At 46.7% G+C, this 20,382-nt stretch overlaps 1 protein-coding gene across 1 annotated transcript in view; it reads left to right on the forward strand.

The window, feature by feature from the left end:
• btbd9 (BTB (POZ) domain containing 9) overlaps positions 1-20,382 on the forward strand; it is a 226,368-nt gene that overhangs the window by 78,344 nt on the left and 127,642 nt on the right. The window contains exon 6 of the mRNA XM_080182504.1: positions 3,704-3,823. Coding sequence (XP_080038630.1) covers positions 3,704-3,823 — 120 coding nt within the window. The remainder of the gene's footprint in view (positions 1-3,703; positions 3,824-20,382) is intronic.

A 20,382-nucleotide genomic window follows, 5' to 3' on the forward strand; every position in this document is an offset into this window, starting at 1 on the left:
GAATGTATTCCTGCTGAGCACCGAAAGAGATCTCCTTAAAGATCCTCCACTGTTCCTCAGCCGTCCTACCAACCAATCTGCGCCCCCAATCTATATTTGCCAATTCCTCACTCATCCTATCGTACTCCCCTCTGTTCAAACAGAGGACACAGGTTCGGGACCCTACTTTCTCATCTCTCCGCCCAAGTCTCCAACTGTTCTATACCCTGCTGTATCTTCTCGTAGTCCTTATCACCACCTGCAATTCCACTAATCTTTGTGTCGTCCACAAACTTATTAATCAAACCAGTTATATTTTCTTCCAAATCATTTATATATATTACAAACAGTGTAGGTTTCAGCACAATCCCTGAGGAATGCCACCTGCCACAGCACCCCGCTGTGGCTCGAGAAATAGTGGATGCATTGGTGGTCATCTTCCAGGATTCTTATAGACTCTGGCCAGTCCCTGCAGATTGGAGGGGAGCAAATGTCACTCCAATATTCAAAAAGGGAGTTAGGGAGAAAGCAGAATTATAGACCCAGTTAGCTTCACGTTGGTAGTGGGTAAATTTCTCGAATCCATTATCAGGGACTTTATAGCAGACCATTTAGAAAGCAGTGGCAGGATCAGACGGAGTTAGCATGGATTTATGAAGGGCAAAAATCATAATTGACAAATCTGTTGGAATTCTTTAAAGACGTAACTAGTAGAGTTGACAAGGGGGAGCCAGTTGATGTGGTATATTTGGACTTTCAGAAAGTGTTTGACAAAGTCCCGCACAAGAGATTGTCATGCAAGATTAAAGCGCATGGGATTGGGGGAAGTGTATTGAGATGGATAGAAAACTGGTTGGCAGAAAGGAAACAAAAAGTAGGAATTAATGGGTGCTTTTCAAATTGGCAGGCAGTAACGAGTGGGGTGCCACAGGGATCGGTGCTGGGACCCCAGCTATTCACAATATATATTAATGATTTGCATGAGGGAACAAAATGTGACATCTCAAAGTTTGCAGATGATATCATAGAACATAGAACACTACAGCACAAACAGGCCCTTCGGCCCACGAGTTGCGCCGATCATATCAACACCTACCAACCTACAGACCTATCTATAACCCTCAATCTCATTAAACCCCATATACTCATCCAGAAGTCTTTTAAAAGACCCCAGCGAGTTCGCCTCCACCACCACTGACGGCAGCCGATTCCATTACTCACCACCCTCTGAGTGAAAAACTTACCCCTAACATCACTTCTGAACTTCCCTCCCTGCACCTTAAATCTGTGTCCTCTCGTAGCAACCATTTCAACCTGGGGAAATAGCCTCTGAGAGTCCACCCTATCTATTCCTCTCAACATTTTGTAAACTTCTATCAGGTCGCCTCTCAACCTTCATCTCACCAGGGAAAAGAGTCCCAGCTCCCTCAACCTAACTTCATAAGGCATGCCTCCCAGTCCAGGCAACATCCTTGTAAATCTCCTCTGTACCCTCTCAATAGCTTCTACATCTTTCCTATAGTGAGGTGACCAGAACTGCGCACAATACTCTAAATGAGGCCTGACAAGGGTCTTATGAAGTTGCAGCATGTCAAGTTGGATGGGAGGGTAAACTGTGATGAGGATGCAGCGATCTTTCAGAATGATCTGGACAGGTTGGGCGAGTGGGCTTAATCAATGGCAGATGCAGTATAATTTGGATAAGTGTGAGGTTATTCACTTTGAAAGCAAAAACAAGAAGGCAGGTTACTTTATGAATGGCTGTAAATTGGGGGAGGGACCTGGGTGCCTTTGTGCACCAGCCAGGTGCAGCAGGCGGTAAAGAAGGCAAATAGTATGTTGGCATTCATTGCGAAAGGTTTCAAGTACAGGAGCAGGGATGTGTTGTTGCAATTATACAGGGCGTTGGTGAGGCCACACCCAGAATAATGTGTGCAGTTCTGGTCTCCTTTTCTGAGGAAGGATGTCCTTACTCTTGAGGGAGTGCCGTGAAGGTTTACCAGGCTGATTCCGGTGATGGTGGGACTGATGTATGACGAGAGATTGACTAGGTTAGGATTGTTTAAGAAGGGTAGCAAGGATAATCGAGGTAATTACAGGCTGGTAGGGAAATTATTGGAGAGGATTCTTCGCCACAGGATTTACTTCCATTTGGAAGTAAATGGATATATTAGCAAGAGGCAACATGGATTTTGTGAAGAGGTCATGCTTCAGTAACTTAATCAAGTGTTTTGAGGAAGTGATGAAGATGATTGATGAGGTTAGGGCAGTAGAGATTGTCAATATGGACTTCAGTAAGGCCTTTGACAAGGTCCCGCATGGCAGACTGGTACAGAAGGTGAAGTCGCATGGGATCAGAAGTGAGCTGGCAAGATGGATACAGAACTGGCTCGCTCATGGAAGACAGGGTTGCATGGAAGGGTGTGTTTCTGAGTGGAGGACTGTGACAAGTGTGTATTGATAGGTAGAGGGATCTGGGTGTACCGGTACACAGGTCACTGGAAATGGCAGCACTGGTGGAGAAGGTAGTCAAGAAGGCATACGGCATGCTTGCCTTCGTCAGCCAGGGCATTGAGTTTAAAAATTGGCAAGTTATGTTGCAGCTTTATAGAACCTTAGTTAGGCCGCACTTGGAATATAGTGTTCAATTCTGGTTGCCACACTACCAGAAGGAAGTGGAGGCTTTGGAGATGGTACAGAAAAGATTTACCAGGATGTTGCCTGATATGGAGGGCATTAGCTGAGGAAAGGTTGGAGAAATTTGGTTTGTTCTCACTGGAACGATGGAGGTTGAGGGGAGACCTGATAGAAGTCTATAAGATTATGAGAGGCATGGACAGAGTGGATAGTCAGATGTTTTTTTGCAAGCTGGATGAGTCAATTCCTCGGGGGCATAGGTTTAAGATGTGAGGGGCAAGGTTTAAAGGAGATGCATGAGGCAAGGTTTTACACAGAGGGTGGTGGGTGCCTGGAACTCACTGTCGGGGAGGTAGTGGAAGCGGATATGAACATAGAACACTACGGCACAAACAGGCCCTTCGGCCCACAAGTTGCGCCGATCACATCTATACCTACCAAGCCATAGAACTATCTGTAACTTCCAATGCTATATGGTAGTGATTTTTAAGGAGCAAATACATGAATCGAAGAGGAATAGAGGGATATGGTCCCCAAAAGGGAAGGGTTGTTTCAACTTAGACAGGCAGCATGGTCAGTGCTGGCTTGGAGGGCCGAAGGGCCTGTTCCTGTGCTGTAATTTTCTTTGTTCTTTGTTTTTGCTGGAGCTCAGACGAATGAGGGGGGATCTCCTAGAGAGTCGTATAAAATTCTAACAGGACTAGACAGGATAGATGCAGAGAGGATGTTCCCGATGGTTGGGGGGAGTCCAGAACCAGGGGTCACAGTCTGAGGATTCAGGGCAGACCATTTAGAACGGAGATAAGGAGATATTTCTTCACTCAAAGAGTGGTGAGCCTGTGGAATTCATTACCACAGGAAGTAGTTGATGCCAAGACATTGAATGTATTCAAGAGGCGGCTGGATATAGCATTTGGGGCAAATGGGATCAAAGGGAGAAAGCAGGATTAGGCTACTGAGTTGGATGATCAGCCATGGTTGTGATGAATGGCTCAATGAACTGAACGGCTTCCTCCTGCCCCTATCTTCTACGTAATGCTACCTGAATGGCCTCCCCTTGTACCTGATTGTCCTTTTCTTTCACCAGGTCATATTCATACTACATTGAAGTGTCAATGGATGAGCTGGATTGGATTCGGGTCATCGATCATTCCAACTACTTGTGTCGCTCCTGGCAGAACCTATTCTTCTCTCCCCGTGTCTGCAGGTGAGTGCAGTTAAAGAGCTCTTTAGGCTGTAGATGCCATGTAAGGTTCCTGGTTGACAGTACCCGGTACCTTCACTCGTTGTTTATTCATACAGTAATCAGGTGAGTATTCCGAGTATAGACCACCTTTCTCATTCAGTGTTTCCTCATTAGCTCCAATATAGGGCGAAACTACTACTCCCAGGAGGAAGACATTCTTTTCTGGGTTTCATCTGTGATGAGCTATTATTAGGACCTAATGAAAACACAGAAAGTAGGAGCAGGAAGAGGCCATTTGGTATTTTGAGCCTTCTTCATCATTCGGTAAAATCGTTACTGATCATCCAATACCTTCAACCCGCCTTCGCCTCCATATCCTTTGACCCCCTTTACCCTGAGAATGATATCTAACTCCTTCTTGAAGTCATGTAATGTTTTGGCCCCAAGTGCTTTCTGTGGTATATATTCCACAGGCCTACCACTCTCTGGATGAAGAAATTCCTCTTCATTTCAGTTCTAACAGACCTCTATAAATCTGTATACTCAGACTATGACCCCCTGGTTCTGGACACCTACACCATTGTTAGGAACAGTGTGTACCGCGCCCTCTGGTTATTCACCAGGGTAAACAGTCAGAGGTCGTGGTACATTCTGGTACTAACGAAATGAGCAGGAAGAGTGATGAGGTCCTTGCAGCAGCAGTTTAGAGAGTTAGGTAGAAAGTTAAAAAGCAAGACCTCTGGGGTTATAATCTCAGGATTACTCCCTGTGCCACGTGCTAGTGAGGCTAGGAATAGGAAGATAATGCAGCTCAACACATGGCTAAGCAGCTGGAGATGGAAGGAGGGTTTCAAATATCTGAACCATTGGGGTCTCTTCCGGGGTAGGTGGAACCTGTACAAGAAGGACGGGTTGCATCTAAACTGGAGGAAACAAATATTCTGGCCGGGAGGTTTGCTAATGTTACTTGGGAGGATGAAACAAGTTTGGCGGGGGAGTGGGAATTGAAGTACAGATGAATTAGCTGAAGGGGAACCAGAGACTAGGGCCAGTAAGCCTCAGAGAAACAGCAGGCAGGGTGGGATTGCTAATCAGAGCGGGTCTGGTGGACTGAAGTGAACATAAGAACATAAGAAATAGGAGCAGGAGTAGGCCATCTAGCCCCTCGAGCCTGCCCTGCCATTCAATAAGATCACGGCTGATCTGTCGTGTCTCAGTTCCACATTCCCGCCCTCTCCCCATAACCCTTAATCCCCTTGCCTATCAAAAACCTATCAACCCGCATCTTAAATATATTTAGCGAGGCAGCCTCCACCACTTCAACGGGCAGAGAATTCCAGAGATTCACCACCCTTTGAGTGAAGAAGTTCCTCCTCAACTCCGTTCTAAACCGCCCCCCCTTTATCTTGAGGCTGTGCCCTCTAGTCCTACTGTCCTTTCTGAGCGGCAAGAGCCTCTCCACCTCTATCCTTTCCATCCCATTCATCATCTTATATGTCTCAATGAGATCTCCCCTCATTCTTCTAAACTCTAACGAGTACAAGCCTAGTTTATTCAGCCTCTCCTCATAGTTCAACCCCCTCAACTCCGGTATCAGCCTAGTAAACCTCCTCTGCACTCCCTCCAAGGCCAAAATATCCTTGCGTAAGTGCGGCGACCAAAACTGCACACAGTACTCCAGCTGCGGCCTCACCAGTGCCCTGTACAGTTGCAGCAAGACCTCCCTACTTTTATATTCAATCCCCCTCGCTATGAAGGCCAGCATCCCATTCGCCTTCCTGACCACCTGCTGCACCTGCAGGCTGGGTTTTTGCGACTCATGCACAAGGACCCCAAGGTCCCTCTGCACCATTGCATGCTGCAGTTTTTTGCTATGTAAGTAATAATCCTTCCTACCATTATTCCTACCAAAGTGGAAACTTCACACTTGCCAACATTAAATTCCATTTGCCAGTTCCTGGCCCATTCGCCCAGACTATCTAGATCCTTCTGCAGACTTTCCACACCCTCCGCACAATTTGCCGTTCCACCAATCTTGGTGTCATCAGCAAATTTCAACACCATACACTCGGTTCCCTCCTCCAGATCATCTATATAAATGGTGAATAGCTGAGGCCCCAGCACTGACCCCTGGGGCACTCCACTAGTCACCAACCGCCAATCCGAATCGCGCCCATTGACCCCCACTCTCTGCCTCCTATTTGACAGCCAATCCTTGGATTTGGTTCAATGCAAGAAGTGTAACTGGTAAGGCAGATGAGCTTAGAGCTTGAATTAGTACTAGGAACTATGATGATGTTGCCATTAAGGACAGGATTGGCAGCTTAATGTTCTAGGATACTGATGTTTCATGCAGGATGGGGGGGATTGAATATAAAAGTAGGGAGGTCTTGCTGCAGCTGTATAGGGCATTGGTGAGGCCGCAGCTGGAGTACTGTGTGCAGTTTTGGGCGCCGCACCTGCGCAAAGATATTTTGGCCTTGGAGGGAGTGCAGAGGAGGTTTACTAGGCTGATACCGGAGTTGAGGGGGTTGAGCTATGAGGAGAGGCTGAATAAACTGGGCTTGTACTCATTAGAGTTTATAGAGGTGGAGAGACTCTTCCTGCTCAAAAAAGACAGTAGGACTAGGGGGCACAGCCTCAAGATAAAAGGGGGGCGGTTTAGAACGGAGTTGAGGAGGAACTTCTTCACTCAAAGGGTGGTGAATCTCTGGAATTCTCTGCCCGTTGAAGTGGTGGAGGCTGCCTCGCTAAATATTTTTAAGACGCGGGTTGATGGGTTTTTGATAAGAGAGGGGATTAAGGGTTATGGGGAGAAAGCGGGAAAGTGGAACTGAGCAGCGACAGATCAGCCATGATCTTATTGAATGGCGGGGCAGGCTCGAAGGGCTAGATGGCCTACTCCTGCTCCTATTTCTTATGTTCTTATCCATCCCTTTCATTATCTTGTACGTCTCGATAAGATCCCCCCTCAGCCTTCTAAACTCCAACGAGTACAGACCCAGTCTATTCAGTCTCTCTTCATAGTCCAACCCGCTCATCTCTGGTATCAGCCTAGTGAACCTCCTCTGCACTCCCTCCAAGGCTAAGATGTCCTTGCGCAAGTGCGGCGACCAAAACTGCACACAGTACTCCAGCTGCGGCCTCACCAGTGCCCTGTACAGTTGCAGCAAGACCTCCCTGCTTTTATATTCTATCCCCCTCGCTATAAAGGCCAGCATCCCATTCGCCTTCTTGATCACCTACTGCACCTGCAGACTTTGTTTTTGCGACTCATGCACAAGGACCCCCAGGTCCCTCTGCACCGTAGCATGCTGCAGCTTTTCGCCCTTTAAATAATAATCCCTCCTCCTATTATTTCTGCCAAAGTGGATAACCTCACACTTGCTAACATTGTACTCCATCTGCCAGGTCCTCGCCCACTCGCTCAGCCTATCCAGATCCCTCTGCAGACTTTCTACACCCTCCGCACAATTTGCTTTTCCACTCACCTTCGTGTCATCAGCAAATTTTGTCACCCTACACTCAGCCCCCTCCTCCAGATCATCTATATAAATAGGAAATAGCTGAGGCCCCAGCACCAATCCCTGCAGCACTCCACTAGTCACCAACCGCCATTGATACCAACTCTCTGCCTCCTATATTACAGAGACGTGGCTGCAAGGTGACAGGGACTGGGAGCTGAATGTCCAGGGGTATCAAGTGTTTAGAAAGGATAGGCGGGAGGAAAAAGGGGGGGGCGTAGCTCTGCTGATCAGCCATCTTGCTGGATTTTCCAATCCAGCCATCTTGCTGTCATCAGCAAATTTGCTGATCACACCACTTACTCCCCTTCCAAGTCATTTATATATACTACAAAGAGACGAGGTCCCAGTATTGAGCCCTGCGGCACACCACTAGTGACAGACCTCCAGCTGGAGAAGGACCCTTCCACTACTACTCTCTGCCTCCTCTTAGCAAGCCAGTTCTCAACCCATCTAGATACCTGGCCTCGTATCCCATGAGCCTTAATCTTTTCTACCAACCTACCATGAGGGACTTTGTCAAACGCCTTACTGAAATCTGTATAGACGACGTCAACGGCTTATCCTTCGTCGACCGTTTTTGTCACCTCCTCAAAAAATTCTACCAGATTCATAAGGCAAGACTTCCCCTTTACAAAGCCATGCTGCGTATCCTTAATCAGATCGCAATGCTCTAAGTGCTCATACATCCTATCCCTAAGGATCCTCTCCATCAACTTGCCTACCACTGACGTCAAACTCACCGGCCTATAGTTACCCGGGTTATCCCTCCTACCCTTTTTAAACAGTGGTACCACGTTCACTATCCTCCAGTCCTCTGGGACCTCACCTGTGTCCAAAGAAGAGACAAAGATTTTCATCAGAGGCCCAGCAATCTCATCTCTCGCCTCCCTAAGCAGCCTAGGATAAATACCATCAGGCCCCGGCGATTTATCAGTTTTAATGCTACCTAAAAGCCCTAACACTTCTTCCCTCGTAATCGATAGTTCCTTCAATTGGTCTACAGCTCCCTCGATGACCGTACCAGACACCAAGCCCCTCTCCTTCGTGAATACCGACGCAAAGTATTCATTCAGGATCTCCCCCATTCCCTCGGACTCCAAGCACAATTCCCCTCCTCTGTCCCTGAGGGGACCGATTTTTCCCCTAGCCACCCTTTTGTTCCTAACATTGGACTAAAACGCCTTTGGATTTTCCTTAATCCTACCTGCCAAAGCCATTTCATGCCCCCTTTTTCCCCTCCTAACTCCCCTTTTGAGGTCCCTCCTACTCTCTCTGTACTCCTCCAACGCTCTCTCCGTTCCGAGTTGCTTAGACCTGACATACGAGAAGGGATTGGTTTAGGTTAGTGGGTCATTGTTTTGTAACTGGTCGGCGCAACATCGTGGGCCGAAGGGCCTGTTCTGCGCTGTAATGTTCTATGTTCTATGTTCTACGCCTCTCGTTTCTTCCTGACCAGGTCCTCAATCTCTCTAGTAATCCACGGCTCTCTAAACCTACCTTTCCCATCCTTCCTCCTAACTGGCACATGCCTTTCCTGCACCCATTTCAGTTTTCCCTTGAAAAACTCCCACATGCCTAATGTGGGCTTGCCCTCCAACAGCCTATCCCAGTCTGTATCCCTAAACTCCTGCCTAATCCGGCTGTATCTAGCCTTCCCCCAATTTAGCACCCTCCCCTTAGGACAGCACTCATCTTTTTCCATTCGTATCCTAAAGTAGACAGAGTTGTGGTCACTATTAGCCACATGTTCACCTACTGCAACCACAACCAATATGCAGATTGAAATCCCCCATAATTATCGCCGCTCCATTTCTGCACACATCATTTATTTGCTTGTTTATAGCCTGCCCCACCTCTAAGTTATCATTTGGGGGCCTATAGACCACACCCACCAGCGTCTTCCCCTCCTTACTGTTCCTTATCTCCACCCGCAACGATTCCACGTTCTGCTCTTTGGAGCCAATATCTTCCCTTACTACCGCCCTGATATTACCCTTAATCAGCCGAGCTACCCCACCCCCTTTTTCCTCCCACCTATCCTTCCTAAACACTTGATACTTGTAGAAGGATGGATTAGCTGACGACACCAAAGTCGGAGGAGTTCTAGACAGTGAGGATGGATGTTACAGTTTGCAGAGGGACATAGATAAGCTGCAGAGCTGGGCCGAGAGGTGGGAGATGGAGTTTAATACGGAAAAGTGTGAGGTGATTCATGTTGGTAAGAATAACAGGAGTACAGAATATAGGGCTAATGGAAGGACTCTTAGTAGTGTTGACGAGCAGAGAGATCTCAGGGTACATGTGCATAGATCCCTGAAAGTTGGCACCCAGGTTGATAAGGTTGTTAAGAAGGCGTACGGTGTGTTAGCTTTCATTGGTAGAGGGATTGAATTTCGGAGCCGTGAGGTCATGTTACAACTGTACAAAACTCTGGTGCGGCTGTACTTGGAGTATTGCGTACAGTTCTGGTTGCCACATTATAAGAAGGATACGGAAGCATTGGAAAGAGTGCAGAGGAGGTTTACCAGGATGTTGCCTGGTATGGTGGGAAGGTCTTATGAGGAAAGGCTGAGGGACTTGAGGTTATTTTCATTGGAGAGAAGGAGGTTACGAAGTGACCTGATCGAGGCATACGAGATGATCAAAGGATTGGATAGGGTGGACAGTGAGAGCCTTTTACCTCGGATGGTGATGGCTAACACAAGGGGACATAGCTTTAAATTAAGGGGTGGTAATTATCGGACGCATGTCAGAGGTAGGTACTTCACTCAGAGGGTAGTAAGGTCGTGGAATGCCCTGCCTGCAGCAGTTGTGGACTCGCCAACTTTAAGGGCGTTCAAATGGTAAGTGGATAGGCATATGGATAGCATTGGAATAGTTTAGGTTAGAGGGTCATTAAATTGGTTCCACTGGTCGGCGCAACATCGAGGGCCGAAGGGCCTGTGCTGCACTGTTACGTTCTATGATACCCCTGGACATTCAGCTCCCAGTCCCTGTCACCCTGCAACCACGTTTCCGTCTACAGTCCTAGTTATACGATTCGCCAGGACTCTGGTCCCAGCACAGTTCAGCCGAAGACCATCCCATCTGAACAGGTCCCATCTGCCCCAATGCTGGTGCCAATGCCCCATAAATTCAAACCCATTCCTCCCACACCAATCCCTGAGCCACCCATTCATCTCTTTAATCCTATTTACCCTACACCCATCTGCATGTGGTTCAGGTAGTAATCCAGAGATAAACACCTTTTTGGTTCTGCTTTTTAATTTGATTCCCAGATTTAAGAGTCCTATGGACCCGGACCCCAAGATCCTTCTGCTCTTCAACACATCTAAGACTCCTACCCTTGATATTGTACTCCTGCATCCCGTTGGTCCTGCCAAAATGGACCACTACACATTTATCCGCGTTGAAGTCCATCTGCCACTTCTCCGCCCAGTCTTGCATCCTACCTATGTCACGCTGCAACTTCTGACATCCCTCCAGACTATCCACAACACCGCCAACCTTCATATCGTTAGCGAACTTACTAACTCATCCCTCCACTTCCTCATCCAGGTCATTTATGAAAATGACAAACAGCAAGGGCCCTAGAACAGATCCCTGGGGCACTCCACTGGTGACCGACCTCCATGCAGAAAAAGACCCATCCATAACCACTCTCTGCCTTCTGCAGGCAAGCCAGTTCTGGATCCATAAGGCCAAAGCCCCTTGGATCCCATGCCCTCTCACCTTCTCAATAAGTTTTGCATGGGGGACCTTATCAAAGCATATACAGATACAAACTCAATTTCCAGGATAATGGTTGGAATGAGTCTTTACGTAATCAAGTCTTCAAGGTAGAGGCATAGAACATTACAGCACAGAAGCAGATCTTTTGGCCCTTTTTGGCTGTGCTGAACCATTTTTCTGCCTAGTCCCACTGACCTGCACCTGGACCATATCCCTCCACACCCCTCTCATGCATGTACCTGTCCAAGTTTTTCTTAAATAATAAAAGTGAGCCCGCATTCACCACTTCATCTGGCAGTTCATTCCACACTCCCAACACTCTCTGTGTGAAGAACCCCCCCTCCCCACCTTATACTCCCTTTAAACTTTTACCCCTTCACCCTTAACAGATAATGTGAATGGAGAGAGAGCCAAGCACAGGTTAAAGAGATGTGTAATGCCTCCAGCCAGGACAGTTAGTGAGATTTTGCCAACCTAGCCAAGTCGTCTGGGTTACAGATTGTGTGACATGAACCCAGGATCCTGGTTGAGGCCGTCCTCATGTATGCGGAACTTGGCTATCAGTTTCTGCTCAACGAACTGATCGCCACACTACCAGAAAGATATGGAGGTTTTGGAGGGGGTACAGGAAAGATTTACCAGGATGTTGCCTGATATGGAGAGCATTAGCAATGAGGAGAGGTTGGAAAAACTTGGTTTGTTCTCACTGGGGTGATAGAGCTTGAGGGGAGACCTGATAGAAGTCTAAAAGATTATGAGAGGCATGGACAGAGTGGATAGTCAGAAGCTTTTTCCCAGGGTGGAAGAGTCAATTATTAGGCATAGGTTTTAAGATTCACGGGGCAAGGTTTAAAGGGGACGTACGAAGCACGTTTTTTTTTACACAGAGGGTGGTGGGTGCCTGGAACTTGCTGTCAGGGAGATAGTGAAGGCAGATGCGATAGTGACTTTTAAGGGGTGTCTTGACAGATACATGATTAGGATAGGAATGAAGGATATGGTCCCCAGAAGGGTAGGGGGTTTTAGTTCAGACAGGCAGCATGGTCTGTGCAGGCTTGGAGGGCCGAAGGGCCTGTTCCTCTGCTGTAATTTGTACTCATCTATCACCAGCCAATCACTTACCTTGTGGCTGTGATGTCATGGTTCGATATCTTTCTACCTCTCACTTGCCCTCGAGTCTCCCTCACAGGTCTGCCTGTCCACTCCTCCCGAAGATGAGGATCTCTTTCCCCTCAGCACTGAATTCCCACTCCGCCCCAAATTCCTGACACCCTTACTGTGGTTGAATCTCACCCTGGCCGACTGGTCCTGCTCAAGCTCAAACTCCCTAATTACTTGGCATTGCATTCCAGGCATCCACCATCCTCTGTGTAAACCCTTCCGCTGCACATCTGTACTAAATCTTTCCCCCTTACCTTGAACTTGTAACTGTTACTTGAGCCCTGGGAAAAAGCTTCCAATTGTTCACCCTATCTAGACCCCTCACAATTCTATCAAGTCACCCCTCAGCCTTCATCTTTCTAGGGAGAACAATCCCCGTTTATTCAATCTCTCCTCATAGCTAATGCCCTCCATACCAGGCAACGTCCTGGTAAACCTTTTCTGCACTCTCTCCAAACCCTCCATGTCCTTCTGGTAGTTTGGTGGCTAGAATTGTATACAGTATTCCAAATGTGGCCTAACCAATATTTTATACAACTGTAACATAGTTTGCCGACTTTTATACTCAATGCCCCGGCCGATGAAAGCAAGCATGACATATGCTTTCTTCACCACCTTTCCCACCTGTGCTGCCACTTTTAAGGATCTGTGGACGTGCACTCCCAGATATAGAACATAGAACAGTACAGCACAGTACAAGCCCTTCGGTCCTCGATGTTGTGCTGAGCTATGTCCGAACCCAAGATCATGCTATCCCACTGGTGTGCTCCATGTGCCTATCCAATAACCACTTGAAAGTTCCTGAAGTGTCTGACTCCACTATCACAGCAGGCAGTCTATTCCACACCACAACCACTCTCTGAGTAAAGAATCTACCTTGGACATCCCTCCTATATCTCCCACCATGAACTTTATAGTTATGCCCCCTAGTAACAGCTACATCACCCGAGGAAATAGTCTTTGAACATCCACTCTATCAATCCCCCTCATCATCTTTTAAACTTTTATTAAGTTGCCTCTCATCCTCTTCCGCTCTAAAGAGAAAAGCCACAGCTCCCTCAACCTTTCTTTATAAGATCTACCCTCCAAACCAGGCAGCATCCTGGTAAGTCTCCTCTGCACTCTCTCCAATGCTTCCACATCCTTCTTATTAGTGAGGTGACAAGAACGGCACACAATACTCCAAATGTGGTCTCACCAAGGTCCTGTACAATTGCAGCATAACCCCACAGCTCTTAATCTCAAACCCCCTGTTAATAAATGCTAACACACTATAAGCCTTCTTCACGGCTCTATCCACTTGAGCGGCAACCTTCAGAGATCTGTGGGTATGAACCCCAAGATCTCTCTGTTCCTCCACATTCCTCAGAACTCTGCCATTGATGCTGTAATCTGCATTCAAGTTTGTCCTACCAAAATGAATCACCTCACACTTATCAGGGTTAAACTCCATTTGCCACTTTTCGGCCCAGCTCTGCATCCTATCAATGTCTCTTTGCAGCCTACATCAGCCCTCCACCTTATTCACTACTCCACCAATCTTGGTGTCATCAGCAAATTTACTAGCCCACCTTTTAGCCCCCTCTTCCAAGTCATTGATAAAAATCACAAACAGCAGAGACCCAGCACTGACCCCTGTGGTACACCGCTGGTAACTGGCCTCCAGTTTGAAAATTTTCCCTCCACCACCACCCTCTGTCTTCTATGAAATAGCCAGTTACTTATCCAGTCGGCCAAATTTCCTTCTATCTCACACCTCCTTACTTTCTTCATGAGCCTACCATGGGGAACCTTATCAAATGTCTTACTAAAATCCACGTATATGACATCAACTGCTCTACCTTCATCTACATACTTAGTTACCTCCTCAAAGAATTCAATCAAATTTGTGAGGCAGGAGTTACCTCTCAGGAATCCACCTTGACTGTCCCGGATAAAACTGCATCTTTCCAAATGGTCATAAATCCTATCCCTCAAGATCTTTTCCATTAACTTAACGACTACCAAAATAAGACTAACTGGCCTATTATTACCAGGGCCATTCCTATTTCCTTTCTTGAAGAGAGGAACAACATTTGCCACTCTCCAGTCCTCTGGCAAAATCCCCATGGACGGTGAGGACCCAAAGATCAAAGCTAAAGGCTCCATCATCTCTTCTCTTGCCTCCCAAAGTGTCCTAGGATGTATCCCATCTGGCCCAGGGGACTTATCAACCCCAGGTTTTTCAAAATTGCTAATACATCTTCCCTCAGAATATGTACCTTCTCCATCCTATCAGCCTGTATCTCACACTCCTCAAATACATGGCCCCTCTCTCTGTATGTCTATGCTCCTGATAGTTGTGCCATTTATTTTATAGCTCCCATCTGAATTGGATCTACTGAAATGCATCACCTCGGGTTTGTCCATCTGCCATTTCTCAGCCCAATTTTCCAGTCTAGCTATATCCTGCTGCATTCTCTGACAAGCTTCATCACTATCCGCTTCTCCAGCAATCTTGCCTGATCTCGAGGATGTTGACTGTGAGAAGAGGTTGACTAAACTAGAATTGTTTTCAGTGGAAAGATGGAGGCTGAGGGGAGACCTGATAGAGGTTTACAAAATTATGAGAGGCATAGACAGAGTGGATAATCAGAGGCTTTTTCCAAGGGCGGAAGTGTCAATTACAAGGGGGCACAGGTTGAAGGTGAGAGGGCAAACATTTAAGGGAGATGTGTGGGGGGAAGTTTTTCATGCAGAGAGTGATAGGTGCCTGGATCTCGCTGCCAGTTGATGGTGGTGGTGGAGGAGGCAAATATTTTGGGAGCGTTTAAGGGACTTTTAGGTAAGCCCATATGTGTAAAGAATAGAGGAATATGGACCAAGGGCAGGCAGAAGTAATTAGTTTAATTTGGTGTCATGTTTGGCACAACATTGTGGACAGAAGGGCCTTTCCTGTACTGTTCTGTTCTCTGTTTTATTGTAGGCGCAGGCTAAAATATTCTGAGCTGTTCAGAGGTAAAGGGCCAGAAGCCTTCATTTGGTCATCTCAACACTGTCCCATTAGATAAAGATTGTAGGCAGCTTAATCCCACCAGTGTTGCAGGAGGTGGGAAGCCTCTCTGTTGTTTGACAGTTGCTTTCTGTCTATTATTGAAGTTTTCATTTGAATGTTGCCTTATTGCTGCCTGTTCCTCTCCAGGGATGTGTCGCTTATTTTGTAATGCCTGGTTTCCTAAAAAGATGCAGAAATTGCACAGATAAATTTGGATTTTACCGACTCGAATGTTAAATGAGTTCTATGGTCTTTTCTTAACCGGATCTTTTCTTCTGAGCAGTTCAATTAATTGTCAGTCTGACATGCTGCGGGGTTTATGAACTGCGAGAACACACCATTTCCTGCAGGATTCCTTCACCCTTGAGAACTCATTATACAGAGTAGTGTCACTTGCTGCTTCTACAATGCTGAAATCAGGTCATTAACTGTCAGTTAAAGATAGCTCATCTTGCTCCTACCAGGGTCTGACAGTAGCACGTCCCTCTTCTCCTAGCTATCTCTATCCCTCTTTGTCTCTCTAATTATGGGTGTCTCTCTCCCTAACTCTTAGTCTCTCTGTCTCTCTTCTTGTCTTTCTTTGTCTCTGTCTGATTCTGAACCAGAATCTCCCTTACTGACTCTAACTGGTCCTGTTGTCTTATCAACTTTAAAAACAGGTATCCTATCCAATAACACCTCAAAAAGAGAACAAAGAACAATACAGCACAGGAACAGGCCCTTCGGCCCTCCAAGCCTGTGCTGCTCATGCGCCCAACTAGACCATTTGTTTGTATCCCTCTATTCCCAGTCTGTTCATGTGGCTATGTAGATAAGTCTTAAACAATCCTAGCATGTCCGCCTCAACCACCTTGCTTGGCAGTGCATTCCAGGCCCCCACCACCCCCTATGTAAAATATGTCCCCCTGACATCTGTGTTGAACCTTGCCCCCCTCACCTTGAACTTGTGACCCTTGTGTTCGTCACCTCCGACCTGGGAAAAAGCTTCCCACTATTCACCCTATCTATGCCCTTCATAATTTTATACACCTCTATTAGATCGCCCCTCGTCCTCCGTCTTTCCAGGGAGAACAACCCCTGACTATCCCGGATTAAGCTGCATCTTACCAAATGGTCATAAATTCTACCCCTCAAGATCTTTTCTATTAACTTACCGACTACCGAAGTAAGACTAACTGGCCTGTAATTACCAGGGTCATTCCTATTTCTTTTCTTGAAGAGAAAACAAGTTTACCCAATCTCTCCTCATAGCTAAGACGCTCCATACCAGGCAACGTCCTGATAAACCTTTTCTGTACTCTCTCCAAAGCTTCCACGTCATTCTGGTAGTGTGCCGACCAGAACTGGACGCGGTATTCCAGTAGTATTCTAGCTAGCTCACCTTTTATCCTGTGAAATTTAACCTTTTGCACCAACCTGCCATGAGGGACCTTGTCAAATGCTTTATTAAAATCCATAAAGATGACATCCACGGCCCTTCCCTCGTCAATCGCTTTTGTCACCTCCTCAAAAAACTCCACCAAATTTGTGAGGCATGACTTCCCTCGTACAAAACCATGCTGTCTATCGCTAATGAGATTATTCAGTTCTAAATGTGCATATATCCTATCTCTAAGAATTTTCTCCAACAATTTCCCTACCATGGACGTCAAGTTCACCTCCTATCAGGCTTAGACCCTTCAAGTGTCTAAACTACTTCCCTCTTTCGCCATGGTCTGCATAGTATCTTCCTTGGTAATGTAAATGTTATCACAGTCCCAGAGGACCAAAGGCTGCCCTCCCCTTTGAGAAAGAGCTGACTGGTGGTGATTTAGAACATAGAACATTACAGTGCAGTACAGGCCCTTCGGCCCTCGATGTTGCGCCGACCAGTGGAACTAATCTAATGACCCTTGAACCTAAACTATTCCAATGTTATCCATATGCCTATCCACTGACCATTTGAACACCCTTAAAGTTGGCGAATCCACAACTGCTGCAGGCAGGGCATTCCACGCCCATACTACCCTCTGAGTAAAGAACCTACCTCTGACATCCATCCTATAATTACCACCCCTTAATTTAAAGCTATGTCCCCTCGTGTTAGCTGTCACCATCCGAGGAAAAAGGCTCTCACTGTCCATTTCTGATCATCTCGTATGCCTCAATTAGGTCACCTCGTAACCTTCGCTCTAATGAAAATAACCTTAAGTCCCTCAGCCTTTCCTCATAAGACTTTCCCACCATACCAGGCAACATCCTGGTAAACCTCCTCTGCACCCTTTCCAATGCCTCCACATCTTTCTTATAATGCGGTGACCAGAACTGTACGCAGTACTCCAAGTGCGGCCGCACCAGAGTTTTGTACAGTTGCAACATGACCTCACGGCTCAGAAATTCAATCCCTCTACCAAGAAAAGCTAACACACCGTACGCCTTCTTAACAACCTTATCAACTTGGGTGCCAACTTTCAGGGAGCTATGCACGTGTACATCGAGATCTCTCTGCTCGTCGACACTACTAGGAGTCCTTCCATTAGCCCTATATTCTGTACTCCTGTTACTGTTACCAAAGTGAATCACCTCACACTTTTCCACAATAAACTCCATTTGCCACCTCTCGACTCAGCTCTGCAGCTTATCTATGTCGCTCTGCAAACTGTAACATCCATCTTCAATGTCTACAACTCCTCTGACTTTGGTGTGATCAGCAAATTTACTAACCCATCCTTCTATACCCTCATCTAGGTCATTTATAAAAATGACAAACAGCAGTGGCCCTAAAACAGATCCTTGAGGTACACCACTTGTAACTGAACTCCAGGTTGAATATTTCCCATCAAACACCACCCTCTGTCTTCTATCAGCTAGCCAATTCCTGATCTAAACTGCTAAACCACCCTCAATCCCATGCATCTGCATTTTCTGCAGTAGCCTACCATGGGGAACCTTATCAAACGCTTTACTAAAATCCATATACACCACATCAACTGCCTTACCCTTATCCACCTCTTTGGTCACCTTTTCACAAAACTCAATAAGGTTTGTGAGGCACGACCTACCCTTCACAAAACCGTGTTGACTATCCCTAATGAATTTATTTCTCTAGATGATTATAAATCCTATCCCTTATAATTCTTTCCAAAACTTTGCCCACAACAGAAGTAAGGCTCACTGGTCTATAATTCCCAGGATGGTCTCTACTCCCCTTCTTGAAAAAGGGGACAACATTTGCTATCCTCCAGTCTTCCAGCACTTTCCCTGTAGCCAATGACGATATGAAGATCAAAGCCAAAAGCTCTGCAATCTCCTCCCTAGCCTCCAAGAGAATCCTAGGGTAAATCCCATCCGGCCCAGGGGACTTATCTATTTTCATACGCTTAAGAATTGCTAACACCTCCTCCTTATGTACCTCAATCCCGTCTAGCCTACAACTCTGTATCTCAGTATTCTCCTCGACTACACTGACTTTTTCCTGCGTGAATACTGACGAAAAATACTCATTCAGTGCCTCTCCTATCTCTTCAGGCTCCCCGTGCAACTTCCCACTGCTGACTCTGACTGGCCCTAATCTTGCCCTCACCAATCTTTTATTCTTGACGTACCTGTAGAAAGCTTTAGGGTTCTCCTTGATCCTATCTGCCAAAGTTTAACCCGAGTATCACCACGCCTGCAAGTGAGGAGCAATGTTGAAAATGTGGACCTTCAAAACAGAGGCAAAGTATTAATTGAATGCCTTTAGACTTGTTCCCACTAAAGTTTAGAAGAGCAAGTTTCAATGTCCAGCAAAGGAAGAAAGATTCCAAGAGAGGTATAAACCAATCCTGGCTAACCAAGGAAATTAGAACCATAGAATCATACAGCACACAAGACACTCTTAGGCCCATTGAGTCCGCACTGACACATTATAAACACCTGAACTCCCACTTAATCCCATCTGCCTGCTCTTGGTCCTTAGTCCTGAATGTTATGACATGCCAAGTGCTCATCCAGGAACTTTTTAAATGATGTGAGGCAACTCACCTTCCCAGGCGGCGCATTCCAGACATCACCACCCTCTGGGTTAAAAAAAGCTTTTCCTCACATCCCCGCTAAACCTCCTGCCCCTCACCTTGAACCTATTAGTAAGTTCGCCGATGACACGAAGGTCGGTGGTGTTGTGGATGGTCTGAAAGGATGTCAGAAGTTGCAGCAGGACATAAATAGGATGCAGGACTGGGTGGAGAAGTGGCAGATGGACTTCAACGCGGATAAATGTGTAGTCGTCCATTTTGGCAGGACCAATGGGATGAACAAGTACACTATCAAGGGCAGGAGTCTTAGCAGTGTTGAAGAGCAGAAGGATCTTGGGGTCCAGGTCCACAGGATTCTTAAACCGGCCTCGCAGGTGGAGGATGTGGTCAAGAAGGCGTATGGTGTACTGGCCTTCATTAATCGAGGGATTGAGTTTAGGAATCGGGAGGTAATGCTGCAACTTTATAAGACCCTTATCAGGCCTCACTTGGAGTACTGTGCGCAGTTCTGGTCACCTCACTATAGGAAGGACGTAGGAGCTATTGAAAGGGTACAGAGGAGATTTACAAGGATGTTGCCTGGATTGGGAGGCATGCCTTACGAAGATAGGTTGAGGGAGCTGGGACTCTTCTCCCTGGAGAGACAAAGGTTGAGAGGCGACCTGATAGAGGTTTATAAAATGTTGAGAGGAATAGATAGGGTGGATTCTCAGAGGCTATTTACCCGGGTTGAAATATGGGATGGATAGGATAGAGGTGGAGAGACTCTTCCCGCTCAAAAAAGACAGTAGGACTAGGGGGCACAGCCTCAAGATAAGGGGGAGGCGGTTTAGAACGGAGTTGAGGAGGAACTTCTTCACTCAAAGGGTGGTGAATCTCTGGAATTCTCTGCCCGTTGAAGTGGTGGAGGCTGCCTCGCTAAATATTTTTAAGAAGCGGGTTGATGGGTTCTTGATAAGAGAGGGGATTAAGGGTTATGGGGAGAGGGCGGGAAAGTGGAACTGAGCCACGACAGATCAGCCATGATCTTATTGAATGGCGGGGCAGGCTCGAAGGGCTAGATGGCCTACTCCTGCTCCTATTTCTTATGTTCTTATGTTCTTATGAAATGGTCGCTACGAGAGGACACAGATT

This window comes from Carcharhinus amblyrhynchos, unplaced genomic scaffold (genome assembly GCF_965287045.1).
Source record: "Carcharhinus amblyrhynchos unplaced genomic scaffold, sCarAmb.v2.hapA scaffold_58, whole genome shotgun sequence".
Lineage (NCBI taxonomy): Eukaryota > Metazoa > Chordata > Chondrichthyes > Carcharhiniformes > Carcharhinidae > Carcharhinus > Carcharhinus amblyrhynchos.